Raw genomic sequence first — 19428 nt, forward strand, 5'->3', positions numbered from 1 at the left:
AGCTTCTCTGGGCAGCCTATGCCAGCACCTCACCACTCTCCAAGCAGTTTCCTCTTAACATCCTACCCTCTCCCTGCTGACATCCCTCTTTTGATGCAACCCAGGATACTGTTGACCTTCCCAGATGGGTACATTTTACACGTATCTCAAAAGACAGATGCTTCTTGATCTAGAATCAAACCATGAGCTTTATTTGCACATCAAATCTAACACACTCCACAATTTTAACTTCACGATACTCAAAGACAAATCCATGACAGCTCTTTTAAAACAGATGATAGAACAGTTCTCCGGACTAAGCCAAAACTAGCTTCATTTGTCCAAGCACTCAGAGGAATTTCCTTTTTTGCTAAGCAATACACATGGAATAAACACACACGCACTGACAAGTTATCTTGGATTCAACGCTTTATTAAATTAGACATATGAAAATCAATAAAGAGACAGGTGTTCTTTTTTTTTAAACAGTAGTCACTGCTCCTTCAGCTGTTTTAATGTCTCTCCTACCAGAAATTTCCAGCTCCTCCCTCTGTCAGCAGAACAGCTAATGCTGACTGTTCGCTGACTTTGTTTGGACAACCTCGACTGTCAGACTGCAGAACAGTATCAACTAGCCTGGCTTATTTTGTCCAGAGCAGATTAAGGAGCACTGAATTCAAATAACAGATCAGTGGCACCTGGCAAACAGAGATGAGCAGATAGGAGATACTGAAATCATTACAGAAAATCTGGAAGTGAAAAAGTACATTCTGGATTTAGCCTAAACATCTAAAACATATTAAATACACATTTATTAACAAATAAATAAAATTGTAAGCCGCAGAGTAATCCCCATACAGTTAAACAATGGAACAAAAGCTTCTATTATTGTCATTTTAAAGATGATCCATGTTCATATTTCATCAAGGGTTTGTCACTGTACACATAACTTCTAAGAAACATGCTATCATCATAAATTAAGTATAAAATATCTAAATTTAAGCAATTTGGTGTAAACAGAAGGATATAACTATAGAGTATTTCAGATATTTGAACTGTAAAACTTCTTCCTTCCTTAAGTACTCATAAAATACAATTTAATTAAGAACAGAAAATAATTTTAAATAAAAATAGATAAACAGTAAGAATACTTCAGCATATTGCACATATTCATATAACATTCATATTATTATTGCACACTGATATATATTAAATTTAGCCCAACCAACAGGTACCGATTTAACTACAGCAAAGAATACCTAAGTTCTCAGTCTCTTCATCTCACAGTCATCCTGCAAAGTCATCCTGCATCTCACCACAGAGAGCCTTTCAGGGTGGGTCCATCACCTCCTACTGAAGTAATTTTCAGTGATAAAAATAAAAGCTTGGCTGTGCTCTGAATTCTTGTTTTGAAGACCAACCAGTTTTTGGTCCAGTGACAAGACAGACACTCACAACAACAGAAATCAAGAGTGTGGCTTTTCTATGTTATCACACAAATTAATTTGGTGCTCAACTGTCCAAGGAAGTATTAACCTGCGCAACTATGGATGCCAACTCTCAGCCTTGCAGAGAGGGTGGCAGGTCAAATCTTAGAAGGGGGACATCAGCAAGCACAATGTGACACTACCTCTTGACATCCTCTTTCTCAGATGCTTGCCATGCAGATTTGCTCAATGGCAGCTCTAACCAACCTGTTTTATTTTGTTGAACAGCAGAGACAATTCATGAGTCTGCATGTGACTCTGACAAAATTTCACATGTTCAATATAAAAGAACTCTTAATTGCTAGCAATTTCATTTCCCATAAGCTAAAAAAAGTATTATTAAAAAAAAAAAACAAAAACCAAATCTTAGTTATATCCCTTCTTCTACCTCACATATCATCCTTTTAACAGAGTATGATAAACATACAATGGCTTCAATGTGAATCCGGCCATATTCCATCTGAATCCAGCCTACCACCAACGCTAAATTAATTTGCAGTCATAAAACACTATGAAATACTTCATATGAAGTACAGTGCTGCACTGTCATTTAAAAAACATTTCAATTGTATGCTTGGAATTGATTGACTTAGCCTTCTTTGATGCTGACTGTGAAGTTGTTAGTCCAGTCCTAAAAATAAAAACAAAATTAATCTACATATAGATGATACATATAGATATTTATACAACTTTAAAACTACTTTTTTTTTTCTTAACTTGAATGCTTTAAAATATGAGCTGAGTACTTAGTTTTCAGAATAGCCTTACCTTTTTGTTCCTTGTAATGGTTTTGTGCACTGTTGTCCTCTGCTTAAACCCCCTGAGGAGTAATTGGAAACAACAAAAATGTATTACTTTGGTAAAGAAATAATGCTGCAGAAATCATATACATAGCAGAACTTTGAAAAGAGCAGTTCTGGATAAAGATTTTCTTTCTTCCCCCACCCCCTTTTTTTCTCTTTTTTTAAATTTGACAATGGTGGAACTGAATCTGGCCAATGATTAATGCTTCATTAAAAAAGAGAAATGACTTGAGTACACAGGCCATGGGTTTAGCATGTTGTAGGTACAGCTACAAGACAGGTTCTGTCAGAAGGATGTCACGTTAGCAATGCATGCCTTTTTGTTTAAGTTCAGAACCTCTGTTTTAGCCAGCACATCAATTAAACTTTTCTGTCAGCTGAACCTCTGAGATGATCTAGATTAATAACATTTTCAGTAGTTTTCACCTAAATTTCAGTGACCTTACAGACACCAAACTGATTATGGTTACAAAGAAGGAAACAAGATTTATGGAAATGATCAGTAATTCCTGTGTTAACAGTGCTGCAAATGAGAGTGCACTGTGTAACTACCACCTCATTCAGAAACCTTGTTTGTCAATAAAAGTTATCTGGCATCTTTTAAATAAAAGTGTTTTCTCTTACACAGATATTATTCCAATGAACCTGTTGCAAAAATATCATGAAATGTCTTGAAAAACAGTCATGAAAACTTAAGTCGTATCAAGTATACAACTACCACATCATTGGTATTACACAAGTAGATAATGTAAATAACCAAATATATCTTAATGTGCCTACTCACCAACTCTGATTGAATTTTCTGTATCAGAATTCTTAGCAGAACAATCATCTTTTTCTGTCAGCTCCTGGATAAGGCCTTTGTTTAAGCAGACATCTACATGTCTGTTAAATGACATAAGGCTGGTGGTTTTCTGTTCTGAATTACAGACTGGACAAACAAGAACACTGTCTTCTTTGGGTTCAAAAGAACAGGATGAACTAGTTTCTTCTGTATGATCCATGCTTCCAAACTGTCCTGCAGTCTCTTGTGAATTTCTTTTGGGAAAGAGACATTGTTTTATGCTTGCATTTCTAGTAATATCAACAAGCTCACCAGGCTGCTCTTTTCTGTGAGGTTTTTCTGAGACTATCTGAGTGAATTTTTCATTTCTGCTATTGCAAGAAGAGTTTTCAGATGTACTTGCTGACTGGCCTGTTCCTGCTAATTGATCTGTTATATTTTCTTTGCAGTCATCAGTATTTTCATTTTTACAGTGTGATAAGAAGTTAGAAGTATTTTCTCTTGAAATGTCATTTTTTGATATTTCCATAGTATCTTTAACAAGACTGCCAGCAAGACATTCATCAACATGCCTATTGATCTCTTCTAAATTACTACTACTTTGTTCCTCAAAACAAACAGGGCACGTGAAGATCTCACATACATTAGACTTCTGCAAGTCTGTGACCTTGCTTGCTTCTTCCACAAAATTTGCTGATGATTTTACACTGTGCTGCTTACCTACACTTTCATTTGAAGAAAGATTATTACAGTTTAGTAGCCTTGCAGCTCGCTTTTTATCAAAAAAACTCCCTCTGGAAGATGCTTCTGAGTTTTTTGTGAGATTTTCTTGATTGGATTTCCCTGACTGAAGCCTTGGAAAATCAAGTTCTTTTCCTGATTTTAAGAAGCTTTTAATGCTTTTTTGTTGGTATTTCTTCTCTTCATCACTTAGAAATCCTGATACTCGTACACCTAATGGAAAAAAAAAAAACAGTTACAATTTTAAATATTAATATTTTTAAAATTTGATACTTATTTAACATCTTTTTCAGGTGAACATCCACTCAACAGAAGAATGTTTTTTTCCTATAAACAGAGGTTAAAGGATCTCCAAATGCCAACAACAGATCACTAGTTTTATCAGACCTGAGAACTTGTCCAACTTTATTTTTAATTTCAATACCCACAAGTATTAACTCCCTGCACCATAATACAAGGCTTTACACTGTTTAACTGAGTTATGTAAAATTCAGTACAAATGACAGATTCATATCAAATTTCACAATTTTTTTCCTTTCAGCACATTCTGATATTATAGACAACTATGTTTTGTACTTTGCTGAATGGTTCACAGAGGAGGAAATGCAAGTACCCATAATAACAGGCCTTAGAATCAAAATACAGAACTAATTTTGACAGAATTTTTCAAATTTCTCACAAAATTTAGCATCTTCAAATTCCTAAGCACTTCTATTTAATGTATTTGTTTCTAAAATGGGTTATGTATGGAAACAAATCTTTGCTGCATGGCAAAGCATATTTAAAAGCCTTTTTAAGGCAGCAGAATTCAGAAGTGCAATGCAGTTAAGATTCTACTCTCCAGCCAATGTGTGTGTTGCTCCAGAGCCATCAGGAAAGGTACAATTTCAATTAGTAAAACATTCAGCACTCCAGAGCTGTTTCACTTTGCAAAAACCACCAGGGTAATAGAGAAAGGGTAAATCCATTTATACGAGTTTTACTTTAGAGTACAGACTATTACTTCCATATGCAATATGATCTAATTCTGAAAAGAGTTTTACCCATAAGTCTTATCCTTAAGGGGTGAGGAGCAACACTATCAATTTCTGTTCCTAACAACGTTTTCGCAACAGCAAATATTTCATCCTCAGCAGAAACAGAAGACAGCACTGTTGAGGCTCTTGTTTTTACTTCAAAGTTCACATTCTTTAGCTTCAAGGTAACAGTTTTACCCTATTAAAAAAAAAAAAAAAAAAAAAAAGTTATACATATCTTATATGGCGCACATAGAAACATTACTGCAGCATCTGTACAAGGGCCCTAGAGCTACAGTCAAGACCTTCTTCTTATCTGTATGCAGCGAGTGTTACTGTCAAAAATTTATCTGTAAGATTCTACACTTGCTCTTAAACTGCTGCCAAAGTCAAATTCTCTAAAAGCGGTCAGCTGGCTCTGGTCCCCAGCAGACCTTCTGCCAATAGTACATGTTCAATAGATTTTAGGCTCTGGCTACAGACACATTATTTCCTCACTCAGAAACTCTCAGTGCCAGGTATCTAAGTTTTGCTGGGAAAACTATTAAGGATGTGTAAGTAATATCCTATCAAGAATCCTTCCTCAGTGCTGTCAGAGCAACACGTAACACCTATGTTTGGTACAGATATTCTCTGGCAACACCTTCCACGACAACTGTGATTTGGAATGACCATCCAAGCGAAAATTAGTGGCACTCCATGTGCTATGGTACCTCTGTAAGCTTACTCCTTTGAGCTATTTGCTGTTGATTTCTCTTTCAACCTGACACCTACTGAGACAGTCATTTATAGCAGAAGAGGACTAACAAGAACTCTTCTAGGTCTTGAATGTTATTCCTTGCTTTACCATAAAGACCACTACAGAAGTCTTTCTTTCCAGAAAATACAAATGTTGCTCCAAAAGTAATGCTTCCTATTTATTTCCTTAGAAATTACGAAATCCACAGAGTACAACAACACTATCTGATAGAGAAAATCTCAGCTACAAACCAATATTTTTCAACACAGCCACCACTATTAACTATGTATTTTTGCAAGCAATTATGAAAACCTGGCATGTTCATAAATATCCACAAAGCTGTCCAGAATGTGTCTTGTCTTTGATGTTGCCGTCCTGCAACACTGCTGAAATGTGCCATCCACTACATCACTGTGCTCACATCCACTGTTTGGTTTCCAGAAATGTTCAGCAAGTGCCGATGAATGTTAGTGGGTACAATTTTCTCTTCACGGAGAAATTCAGTTCCACACCCTTGCTTCAGACAAACTTCCATGTCAGAAGTCATTGTCATAGAATTACAGAATCTTCAGAGTTGGAAGGGACCTTTAATGGTCCAACCTCAATCTACCCTCTTTGAGCCTGAAGCCATTTCTCCTTGCTATCACCACTGACCCTGCTAAAAGAAACTGTCCACTTCTTTTCTGGAACTCCCATTTATTTCACCCCTCTGCTGCCTTCTGTCACAAATCAACAAAATGTAAAGGAATATTGCTGGGAAAGCTCAACCTCTACTGTCATACCACCATCATCTGCCTCTGATGTCATGAGACAAGATCATAAATATTATCCATTACCTTCAGAGCAGCCCTCATAAAAAGAAATTTGGGAGGAGGAATACAGGGGCTGTTCATATCATTCACACATTGAGTGGTATAACTAACTTTTCTGCAAACTGGGAACATGTGAGCTTTTTAAACTACACTAATGGCTATTGACTGGATCCTACACAGAGATAGGAGAGAAACAACATTTTAAATATATTAGAATTACAAGATTGGTGATGAATGGAGCTAAATCCAGCTGGCAATCAGTCATGAGTCATCCTTCCCAGGGGCTGGTATTGCAGCCTGTTCTATTCAGTATTGTTATTGATGACCTGGAGAAGGGAATTGAGTGCACCCTCGGTTAAGTTTGCCAGTGACATCAAGCTGGAGGAAGTGTTGATCTGTCTGGGACTAGGAAGGTCCTACGGAGGCATCTGGACAGGCCAAAGCCAATGGGATGAAGTTTAACAAGACCAAGTCCCAGATCCTGCACATTGGCCACAATAACCCTCAGGCAATAATGTATGCCTGGGGCAGAGTCACTGGAAGACTGTGTGGAAGAAATGGACCTGAGGGTGTTGGTCAATGCTTGGCTGAATATGAGCCAGCAGTGTGCCCAGGTGGCCAAGAAGGCCAATGGCATGCTGGCTTATATCAGAAACAGTGCTGTCAGCAGGAGCAGGGAGGTGATCATCCCCCTGTACTCAGCTCTGGTGAGGCAGCACAAGTATTGTGTTCAGTTTTAGGCCCCTTGCTACAAGAAGGATATCAAGGCCCTGGAGCTTGTCTAGAGAAGAGCAGTGAAGCTGGTAAGGTCACAAGTCTGATGGAGAGAGGCTGACAGAACTGAGATTGTTTAGACTGGAGAAGACTCAGGTGAGACCTTATTTCTCTCTACAGGGACCTGAAAGGAGGTTGTGGCAAAGTGGGGGTTGGTCTCTTCTCCCACATAACTAGCGACAGGACTAGAGGCAATAGTTTCAAAGTGTGCAAGGGGAGATTCAGGTAGTACGTTAGGGAAAAATTCCTTCTCCAAAGGAGTGGTTAGGAACTGGGATGGGCTGTCCAGGAAAGTGATTGAGTCACTGTCCCTGGAGGTGTTCAAAAATGTTTAGATGTTGTACTAAAAGATGTTGTTTACTGGAGAAATACTGACATTAAGTGTACTGGATGATCTTGGATATTCCAACCTTGTTGACTGTGATTCTATAATTAACCAGAGCACAGCTCATATGCAACAAATTCTTTTTAGCAGCTCTCATATTTATTAGCATTGCCATTAGCAAAAATGTTTGAGGTATTCTATAGCTTAGTCAGTCAAGATAAGTTTTTCTAAACTTGTTATTAAATATCCATCTGAACAAAATCAAAATACTGTCTAAAACATTCAAACTAACTGCAAATGAATTAAGACAATTTCCTGAAGGAAATTAAGCATCACCATTAAGTGATGCTGACTCATGCCACTACTACATTTTGAGTGCAAAGTGGTGTCCTTCAGAAAGTAAATAGAATGAAAAATACCTTGAGTCCCTCTTTCTGTAAGTCCTGAGCAAGTTCTCTGCAGAGTTCTCGACACAAGCTGTACTGATCTTCTGCTGTGTTAATTTCACTGAATGTTCTAAGATAAAAACAAAGTATTTTTTTTTCAGTATGAATCCTAAAGCTGCCATCTAAATGTTCCGGGTTTTTTGTTTTTTTTAACACTTGAACAAATCTACATCAAAAGAAAGTTTTGTGGGATTTGAGTGTTTACTTCAAAGATATAAAAAGATACTGATACAAACACCGTACAAAAAGATTTACGCACATTTATGTGCTTAAACATGTTTGTTAAAACCCTCAAATAATGAAATAATTCAGCAGCTCAACTTCTTGTGCGGTAGTTGAAAATGAATAAGATTTGAAGTCATTAATGTTTAAATATTTGCAAGAGAGAACACTGAAACCAACTGAATTCATGGAGGCAGCAAAGTAATTTGTATGTAATCTCCTTTGTACACTGCTGTGTAACATCAGAAGAAAGAGAAGATTAGAAAGTCAACATCAGAGCCAAGTGTCAGAAATAAATAATGCAGATACAAAGAAAAATATGCCAACTAGGATAATTATGGATAGTCACAGAGGATGAAAAACTTGCTTTCTGCCAAAAATGTTGTTAGAGCTTCTCATCGAGGGAAATGAAGTATTGTTTTTTCCATTAATGTATCTGCTTTTAAGGAATAACATAAGGAAAAGCAAGTCGCACTTAGTCATGGTTTTAAGGCACACAGAAATCAAAACTTACAGCTCTTAGATGTTTCTGGAAAAGTTTCATAAATCCACTGTTTCATTTCAGGCCTTATATTTTTATATTTATGAGTGCAAAGTTCCTACAGCTCCACTAGTTTTCATGTCCCAAAGTTATATTCAGGTCTACTGGATTGTATTGCATAGCCATCCTGTATTAAGATTCACATTCCCCTAGGAATGTTTGCATTCTGCCAAACTAAGAGACTGATTATATTACTGTGTGTCAATTACCCAAGATGTAACTGATGTTACATAGGTAATACTGCAGTGATTCACAGCACTGCAATCCCATAGTATACGGGAAGCCATAGGATTTGGAAGTTTGGAATTGGGCAAGATAGATATCTTTGCTCAGAGATAACAAAGAAAGGTAAAGACACAGAAAGGCAATAGCCTATTCAGATTATCTATCAGCCTGCAAACCAGCATGACTAGCCTGAGTTTGGTCAGCCTGGAGATGAAAATGCTCCAGGGATACATCATTTTTGGCCTTCTAATATTTAATGGGGCTTATAAAAATAATTGGAGAGCAACAGCAGATAGTGATAGAACAAGGGGAAACAATTTTGAACTAAAAAAGGGGATATTTAAATTAGGTATTAGAAGGAAATCCTTACTAACATTGCCCCAAACTATTACATCTCAATAGAAATATTGATTTTTCCTCATTTTCTAAGATGAGGGCAGGATAATTACTACAGTTCTCTGCAGATTCTCTTTGCAGTAATTTCTTTCCAAAAAGATTTCCAGAATTTATTTCCAAAACCTCACCTTTTAAAATAACACGTTGCTTTCTGAAGGAGCACTACATTAGTAAGAAATTATGCATAAGGAAACACATTTCGGCAACCCCTGCAAAATTAGTGTCTTTCAAGACTTCATTCAATTATACTTATTTTCCATGTAATTGCAGGCTACTAGGTTGATATTGGCACTAAACTGAAACATAAAATATAGTGCTTCCACTCTACATTATGGCTCAAAGAGAAGCAGATGATGAGAAAATGGAAAACAAACTAGGATATTCTGAATCCAAAAGGGGCTGGGATGAGGATGGAGCCTGAATGTGATTTAGTGAGCTTGGTTAGCTTTATAACATACATAAATACACAACGAATACACAGTGAACATACGTAAATACACATGACTAACAAAATGATACACATTTGGACATTAAGTAGATTTAGTGATTAATTTAAATTTTTTAAGACAAAAATACATACCTTTCAGTGCTCATACTTTTTCTTTCTCCATCCCTTTAAATAGAAAAACAAATCAATATACTCACTTTACCAGTAACAGTTATCTTTTCACTAGGCATTAAGTCAACTTTAATCATGCTTCAATAAGTAAGAGTAGACTTCTCTGTAAAACCTGAATGTTAGCTTTTTCTGCAAATCTTGTACATTAAGCCTGACTGAGTGCAAAGAGAGCATATATATATCACTTAATAAATATATCAATATAATATATAATAATACTTACAGATGTAAATAAGAATTAACAGTTTCCAAGATAAACCTTTTGTCTATTATCAAAAAGAGTACTCCGAAAACTGAATAAAAATCTTATTCTGTTTCTCCTAGGTATAATACAAATACTGCTAGTAAAATCTCAAACATACTATGCATATGTTTGTTTGTCCTAAGTTATTATAGACATGAACATAAAAATGATAGGAGACACAGAAAAATTACTCACTTTCAATAGAAACATGACAGTTTACCACCAATATGATTTTCAGCACAATCAGATAATAAAATAAACATGACTGAACATCTCTGCTTTGTATAAATAACTGTTATCTCTTTAGTTGTTTTAGTAAATATGATATATTGATCTAATAGTGTTTTAGTATATAGGATAATAATATATTAGTATGTAGTATAATAGTATGTTATATATTTATATTATATTGTTGATTGCAATATACGTATATATCTATTACAGTATAATAAATTGTACTGACTTGATTAATAAAATACCCTTACACACAACTTCTTTAATAGCCTTATTAAATTTCATATGTTACACACAACCCTAATTTTCATACTATCTTTTGGTCTTTCAATATAACATACCTTAAAACATAAGTTATATAAAACACACATGGAAACATTTAGCAGAATGTAAGCAGTAGAAATATAAAAGCAACAAAAGCAAAGCATACTTTTCTAGATGCGTTGAACCCAGCCCAAGAGAGATATCTAAGAAACTCCGCCAAGATGCTTCTGAAAAAAGAAGAGAAAGCAGTGCCCTCTGCTGGTACAGTTCTGAGCAAGTCACAATTCCAAGGGCTTTTAACATCTTCTCTGTTACTTTTCCTATACCTGGCACCTAGGGGAAAAATTTAAAAAAAAAAAGAAAAAAAAAAAAAAAAGAAAATGGAAATTACCATTTGTGGATCCAATACTAAGAAAAAACACAACTGGGCATATTACTTAGAATTCATTTTTTTTTCTTTTTCCCAGAGAAATCTTGGTTTTAGAACATCGGGAACATAAACAATTGTATAGTAAACGTTATAGTACCTCTTACCTTTCTAATGGGCAAATCTTTTATGAAGTCTAGCACTGCTTGCCTCTCTGGAGGAATTCTGCACTGTCCATTAGGTTTGTTGCGATCGCTGCACATTTTTGCTAACATTGTATTCGGAGCAATTCCTTCAACACAAAGAAAGAAAACTCTTAAGAATACAAGACTGCAATTTTAATCATCCATTATTGAAAAACCTAAAATTATACAATATATATTAATATATAATTATATAATATAAAATTATAATATATAATTTATATTTATAATATTTTAAAAGTAGCCTACACATTTGGTAAAAGCAAAAGAGAAACGGCAGCTAATAATAAGCAGATTTCTTGGAATTCTGAAAAAGAAAACCAACTCAAAACCTGTAATAAACTTGTGAGAAAATAAATACATATGACAGTTTAAAAATAATTGATGCATCAGATAAAGCGTATCTACTATTTTAAGAAAGGGTAACAGAACATGTACTAATCAGTCATGAGGAATTAAATAGCAAGTGTCTTAAAAATAACATCCATTACACGACTGAATGATTTTATGACTATTAAAATGATTATAGTAAGACAAAAGGAAATTCTTACAACAGCAGTCATAATAAACTTGAGTGTGAAGGTGTTATGTCTTGCCTGTAGTTCAGAAAAAAAGACTGAATTTATTTTGATAAAATTTACTAAACTAGTAGTCTGGACCAGCACTGTTATGAAATTACTTAGAATTAAAAAATACATAAATATTCCACTGGTCCTACTTAGAAGAAGCAGGAGTTGTTCCTTTTTAGAAAAGTAAATAGCATTACGAACAAAATATAGAATTTACAAGAATTTCATAAAGCCTATCTTAACAGAGAAAAAATATACCTCACCATCACATCTTATTCATGAAATCACTTTTTGGCAGTACGTTACATTCCTGAACAATTATTTTCAAGGATGATGCACAAGAAGAGTAAAATTACACCAAAAATCTGACAAGCACCTTGAGCACTCACTAATAATCACAGCCACTTCCATTGCACCAGACAGTGATACATCAATTTTACAAAAACAAGGTCAAACATCCCACAAGTTTTATGTTTTTGTTGACTTTTTTTTTTTTTTTTTAATGTTGTAATAAAAACTATTAGGGGGAAGAAAAAAAAAAAAAAAAAGAAAGAAAGAAAAAAGAAAGAGGATTTGTTAGTTACACACACTAACCACTGTATTATGTATTTTAAATATGGCCCAACAAGATTCCTCTTTCTCAACAAGACCCAGGTAAGCCCAGGGGTTATATATCCATGGTCCAGATGGTAAAAGTAATTCTCTTTCACTATTGCTTACTGGAATTGTTCTATTAGCCTTCTAACCATGTTTCATGCATTTATTAAAGCTTCATAAACATTATTTTATCCTTCAGGAGATAACACTTCAGAAGAACAAAATTATTATTTTTCTACTACTTATGACATAACATATGGGCTAATCTCATCTGTTTGTTCCTACTAACTATTACTTTACCTCTGTTTGCTTTTGACATTTCCCTGGCCTTCACACTTGTTTCATAAAGTTCAGAATTCCCTGATGCCTCACAAACCTGGTTCACAAAGCACTTTGGATGCCATCCAAACTAGACTGCTAGGAACATACACTGTTTATTTATTTATTTATTAGATATGTAAGGCAGATTACCAACACACTGGTTGAGACTTGCAGGTAGGTTGCCTGAAGACAGAAGGCTTGGATGGCAAATATTACAAACCTTCTCAATATTTTATTGATTTAAACACATTTACTTCTCTAAGAATCATCCTTTAGATTAATTTTAATATTGTATTAAAAGGAACAGAATGGCAAAATTGTTAGAAGTAGTTTTTCAAGCTAAAACCAATTCAGCAGTTCAGCAATTGGTATTACTCTGTAGCCGTAAGCTTATTAAAACAATTTACATGAGGCACTAAAACAAGTATCAGCAGTGCTAACATCAGTTCCTGCCCCCTAATTCACTTCTTCACACTACTCCATTTCAAGATGAAAGAAGCATGAAGAATTACTTCTGTAATTTAAAAAAGAGAGGGATGGCTTTGATACATATAAGGTTTCAGCAGTGACTTGAAAGACACAAGTCTTTACAGAATTGCAAAGGAGGCATATTTCTTTGCAGCACAAGAATGCTGTGGTAATACTTATTTCCTAAGCCTGTAACATCCACAGAGATTAGTATACAACACAGTGTGGAAATACAAAGGATTATTACTTATATGTGTTTGAATACCTGCACTAGCAGTCAGTTGAGTTTTCTGCTCAATCCTAAAGCGAATTTCCTTCACAGCTTCTTCTGCTGAGGTTCCAAAGACAACAAAATTTTTCAGTGACTGATCTCTTTGTCCAGAGTGATCATCCATTACAGATGTGCCATCTTCAAACAGCTCCGGTGAAGAAGAGTATCCATCTATATTCATTGTGCCAGACACGTTTATATCCTCTTTATCTGTATCAGACAAATTCACAAGCAATTAATCAATATATATACAGCATCTATTTCACTGATTTTCCTATGTGCTAGCAGAAAATAGTTGATTAGCAATTCTGTTTTTTCTGTTTAACAAAAAAGTACACTTATTTAGCCAAAATGATTGCATTGCATTTTCATTGGAAGAAAGGAGAGTCACAATTGTTTTATTCTTTATAAAATTATACTTGGCTGAGATTAGAACTGGCTACGAAACTGGGCTTCACTTCCAGGAAAGCACTGAGGTTTAATGCCTGGTGCTGTAATAGCAGAAAACACAAACATTTTGGCATTACTTTTGTTTCATATCATTGAGAAGCCCAGATGCTCCCTTCTTCTTTGCAATAAAAATCTTCTCTGCTTTTTTCCCCCCCCAGTATTTTCTAATGATATTAGGATACTGCAATATCTCTGGTTCTATAATAGCCAATCTGGTAAGCTTCCAATCTTCAGCTTCAGTCATCATAGAACTAGGAATGACAGCAGCCCTTTGTCTGACTACAAACTTTTCTATTACACTTTCACATTCTCAGTGCTGTATGTGGTAGGAAAAGAACACAGATAGCAGATAAGTATGAAGAGACACATGACTACGTATCAGTGGTATTTAATTTGCATAGACAGTGCCAGTTTGTTTCGTTCTAGTCCACTAATGCTTTTCAGTACAGCTTCCTTCATTATCCTCCTAATAATGATTTAGATCATTTTTTAATACAATATTACAAGCTATCCAGTTTGCACTTCAATTAAACATTTACTTCACTCTGTTTTTACTATTCCTAATTGGTTTCACAGTTGCAGGTGTGAATCTAACTCCACCTTCCAGAGCCATATGAAACCCAGACACATCTTTAAGCATTACCATATTTCTGTAGCGTTCATTTCTTTGAACAGTTCTAGTCATGTAAAATCATCTCAAGAGAGCTTAGACACACTTTCTTTACAGATAATTTCTCACATTTCTGATGCACAGAACTCACTGCAGTATTCTGTTTTAGAAAACACTTCAGCAAACTGTACATATACTTCAGAACAATCAATATTTATTCTATACTTCCTTAACTCACAAGATCATTACTATTTATTTACAAAACAACAGTTTGGAATTGTAAAGACAGAATATGGAGCTAAAGCATGCAACTGGGTCTAGTAAACCTGCTACCACTTTTCACACATACATACTCACAACTTAAAGAAACGACATTTCTAAATCCTGTCATCAGCATGGCTTTTGTGTATGGCTGAGTAGTAGAGAAAGTGAGCCTGTAACCTAACAAATCAGAGGTAGATAGTATAAAGAATTACAAAGAATGCACTCTGATATGTGTACTTTCAAGGGAAGTTGCTTTTCTCAAGCTTACATTATATGCAAAAGAAGAAAGTAGCTTACTTTTTTCTGTAGTGTTTTCTGTGTTCAAAAAGTATCTTCTTCTATCTTCAGGCCAATTCAGCCTTTCCTCCAAGTGCTCTGTTACATTCAGGTAGGCTTCATCTAGGCCCATAGGCATAAAATGGGGATCATATTCAGCCAGTATCTCTTTAACCTTCATAAATGTATGGAGAAAGATTAAAACAGTGCTGTAAAAACAGACACTGATGCACAATCATTAGGTGAACAAACGTACTCTGAAACCTCAAGATGACCATTCACCATTAAAGACATTTACAGAGCAAATAATTTATGGATATTGCAGAATTACAGCACTAATTCTCACAAGTGCAAAGATATCAAGTAAAGGGATTCTGAGCATGGTGTTTTACTGTACAGATCACTAAGCTTGGTGAATAAGCACTCCATTGACATTAGGTTCACAGCCACTGCTGTAACTACTTGAACAAACTGGGGATCTGGGAAACTGGCAGAAGCTGATTTATCTATCTGTACTGTCTGTCAGACATCACATATGCAAAATGTAAAAGCCTACATTTTAATTATAGTCAAACAATTGGTGTAGCAATGACTTAAAGCTCTGGGCAGAGTCACTGCAAAACTTACACAAAAATTTTGAGTGCATCCTCCAAAACAACATATTAAATTAATAGGACAAATAAAAACTCTTATTTTGCTGCTCATCTTCATGCCTTCTTTCCCTTTTCTTTCTTTCTTCTTCTTCTTTTTTTTTTTTTTAAAGCAAGAAGAAAGACTTGACTGTATCATATTTTATCAGTTTTGGTCCAATTACTAGGTATCACAATATTAGATCATATGCACCTTATCTTCTTGTAAACAATTAATCATAAGATTCACTGCTCAGCTTTTGCTAACAAAATGAAATAAATACAGATCCCAAGAGATCACAAATATAAAACCAAAACAACTGTAGTTTTTAATCCTTCACTCCCATCAAACAATAAATGCAGTATGTATCGTGAAATCCAAGATCCTTAACAGGTTCAAACATTCTAATGTAACATTTAAACTGCCACATCTCATATTACCTAAAACTGATGTACTGATAAAGTCTGAAAAAAAATACACCAATCTTTGGTTAGAATGTTTTTTGTTTTACCAGACTTACCTCTCTACTCACTTTTCTGTACTTTTCAAAGTTTAATGGTACTATAGTTAGATGTGGACACAGCTTTTTAGCAATAAATCCAGGCATGGCTGCACGTACACCAAATCTCCTAGCATGGTAGTTTGAGGTGGACTTGGAAGAGAAGAAGAAGTAAGTTTAGTGTTCAGTAATCAAGTTTTACTCAATGACACTTAGTGTTAAATCAAGTTTTGATCACGGAACTGCACATAGGAAAGACTAAATAGGATGAAAATTAATATATTCTTTTCCCCTCTCCAGTCTGTTTGCATCCTTTAACATTTTATTACTACACTTTCTATTGAAAAACAAAGTTTAGCTTAGCATGGTCTAGAATAAACATTTCCTCCACTGTTCTTGTTCTTTTTTCCAGGAAGTCATGAAACTTCTCTTTATTACATGCCATTATTGTGCATTTTATCACACTTTTAGATTAATGCAATCACTTTCTATATCGGTTTGACATTTGGCCTTACCAACATACTCATTGATCCAACTGCAATAGGCTTTTCCTTCAGCTCTGGATTGTCTCTCATTTCCACAGCTGCATAGAAGGCATCCATGTCAATGTGTACAATAGTACTATTAAGGTTGCGACTCTGTTCCAGTTCCATCACAAGCTTGTCCACCTGAACAAAATATTGCAATAATTAAAAAAACTATTAATCTTGCAGAAGTGCAAAGGTACACACAATTCCAATAATTTTGATGTATGGCATGTTGTTTAAAATATATACACATATATTTCTGGTGACACTTGTTAGAGCACTGCTAGAGCAAATGGTACAAAAAGCAACAAACTGGTGAAAAAAAATACAAAACCTAATGCAGACAGTAACTGGGTAGAACCACTAAAGATGCAACTTCAGCTGCTGTCATAGACATTATTTAAAAAATGAACAAACAAATGAAAACACATTAATAGAATGCGAATTTCCAGTACACCTAGCTGAAGCTATCACACTTCAGAAAACTGGCTCAGATTCATGCACAAAGGACCAGCAGCTCAAAGGACAGTACAGCCTATCTTACTTTGCAAGAAATAAGGTCTCAAACAGGTTCATTTACTGCAAAGATTTGCTAATAATCCCTCTATAAAATTCCTCAGCATTTGTCACAGGAATATGTATCATTTAGGCTGGACAGCTAGCAAAACCCTGTGGCAAATTTTGAAGATTATACATAGAAAATAGTTAGAAAGTACTTTGCTTCTGTTCAAGAGTTAAAGATTCATTTCCTACTAGTAGACTGTGGGTGTGATGAGCTCCACAGTGTTCTGAATCAGTCAAGCACAGGTTTTTCCACAAAAATACTTAAAATTGTTTTTCTTAATTTATTTGCATTGTTTTATTGAGACAGCTGAAGATTTTGTTTTTGTTTCAGAACTATCATTCAACTGTGAATGAGGTAAGAAGCGAGTGAGTATCATTACAAAGTATGAGTGTATTAGTTAAAAAAATCTTAAGGACTGCTGACTTAAGGTGACTAACTTGTCCCTACCATTCAACACTCTAGAAGCAAAAGAGAAAATATCAAAAAAGGAGAACAAAGGAAGTGCTATCAAACTATGATTGCCTAATCATATTAATGACTATGCTAACCTCTATTTACACGAACAAAAAGTTGCTGTGATTAGAAAAGAAACAAGGAGCTTCACGCACATTAGAGCTCAAGAAGTGCATGCAGTGAAAACGAACAGAAGTTGAACTCTGTCTGCAAGAATAAGGACACTCTCAACCATCTGTGACATCAAGGTACCATCACAGAAATGTCTCTGGGTCAGTTACAATGATTTTATGGTCTTGCAAAGGAACAGTTATGTGCAATTTGCAAAGTCACTGCAAGAGTTGCTCTCTGTTGCTCTTTTTTTCCTTTGCTGAGCTGCTTAATAAAATAAACAAAAAACTAATCTAAACCCTCAGCCTCCGAGGCTGAAGATACTTGAACAAAGACAAGTGACTATGAATGTCCCAAACTGCTGAATAATGACTTACTTAGTCTTTTCTCTTGTTTGCTACAAGTTCATTTTAGAGGTGAAATGGGACCTCAGTGTAGGCTATTCCATACAGAAGAATACAGTAAGCTTCCCACGGCTGAACAAACTGGTATAGAGTAATTAAGGGCACAACTGAAAGTGCAGGAGGCACTAACTATCTACTAACTATTACTAATTATTTACATGATGCAACATATGGGAAAAAAATACTTCTTATATTGTTGGAGAACATAAAATATGCACAATGCGTTTCCTATCTTAAATTTCATAATCAAGTTAAGATACTAAAAGATTATTCAAAATTTCTTTAATGTTTCTAAAAGTATTTCGCAGGATTGAAGAAAAAACAAATAATGATACTATTTTTTGGGGGGACAACAGTAACTACAGAATAAACATCTACGATAAACCACAGAGTGGCAAAACTAGCAAGCACCATGAGAACAGCTTGACAATCTGGTAGCAGCTGGATACTTCTTAAAGCATTGTTAACTTCTGTGGAACTTCAAGCAGTTCCACTCTAAGTGATTAGCTTAATCTAAATCTGTTACACACAAGTTTTCACAAATTAAGAACCGTATGATACAGCATGGTATATTCCTTCCCTTAGTAAAGAATGGCATTTATTAGAACTTCAAACTACTTCTCCAAACACACCCTAGAGGTGAGAAAGTGTTATGTTGCAGACTGCATTTCATTTATGCTACTGTTTCCACGATGTAACCAAGATTTTATCCAACCAATCATTAAGTGAGAATTTTTTTTATTAATTTGATTTTACATTAGAGATCTTGCACGGATTGCCAGTTTAGGAAGCTATATCTCAGCCTCTAAGCACCCTACAAACAAGACTTAACCTGAAGCAGACTTAATCTGCAGCATTCATGCAGATATATACATACATTTGCAGATATATGTATATATTGCTAATTCCAAAGCACGCCCTAGTTACACATTCTAGGAGAAAAAATTCTTCCACGGTATTTCAGAAGGCGGTATTGAAATGAAGAGATGCTTAAGAAAGTGATAGGAAGAAAGTTAAAGATGATCATGACACTTAGGTATATCTGTATCTGAAAAACTTAGAGAAGCTGATTAAGTACTACACAGCATATATTAAGGAAGTAATGTAGGACAAAGGTGACTTGAGACGTTGAAGGTTAAGATAACAGCCTGTGAAATATGCCTCAGCTACAAACCAAAAATATCATACTACT

General features: G+C 35.1%; 1 protein-coding gene across 4 annotated transcripts in view; it reads right to left on the reverse strand.

The window, feature by feature from the left end:
- Positions 1-392: 392 nt before the first annotated feature.
- Positions 393-19428, reverse strand: part of POLK (DNA polymerase kappa) — a 30981-nt gene continuing 11945 nt past the window's right edge. For all 4 annotated transcript variants that reach the window (XM_072359229.1, XM_072359227.1, XM_072359226.1 and 1 more), the window contains exons 4-15: positions 16692-16844; positions 16198-16329; positions 15069-15222; positions 13442-13657; positions 11186-11310; positions 10818-10984; positions 9871-9903; positions 7880-7976; positions 4838-5009; positions 3054-4007; positions 2235-2286; positions 393-2097 (exon numbers count right to left, since the gene is read on the reverse strand). In XM_072359229.1, coding sequence (XP_072215330.1) covers positions 2013-2097; positions 2235-2286; positions 3054-4007; positions 4838-5009; positions 7880-7976; positions 9871-9903; positions 10818-10984; positions 11186-11310; positions 13442-13657; positions 15069-15222; positions 16198-16329; positions 16692-16844 — 2340 coding nt within the window. In that variant the 3' untranslated portion in view covers positions 393-2012. The remainder of the gene's footprint in view (positions 2098-2234; positions 2287-3053; positions 4008-4837; positions 5010-7879; positions 7977-9870; positions 9904-10817; positions 10985-11185; positions 11311-13441; positions 13658-15068; positions 15223-16197; positions 16330-16691; positions 16845-19428) is intronic.

The sequence above is a fragment of the Excalfactoria chinensis genome, chromosome Z, assembly GCF_039878825.1.
Source record: "Excalfactoria chinensis isolate bCotChi1 chromosome Z, bCotChi1.hap2, whole genome shotgun sequence".
In the NCBI taxonomy this organism is placed as follows: Eukaryota; Metazoa; Chordata; class Aves; order Galliformes; family Phasianidae; genus Excalfactoria; species Excalfactoria chinensis.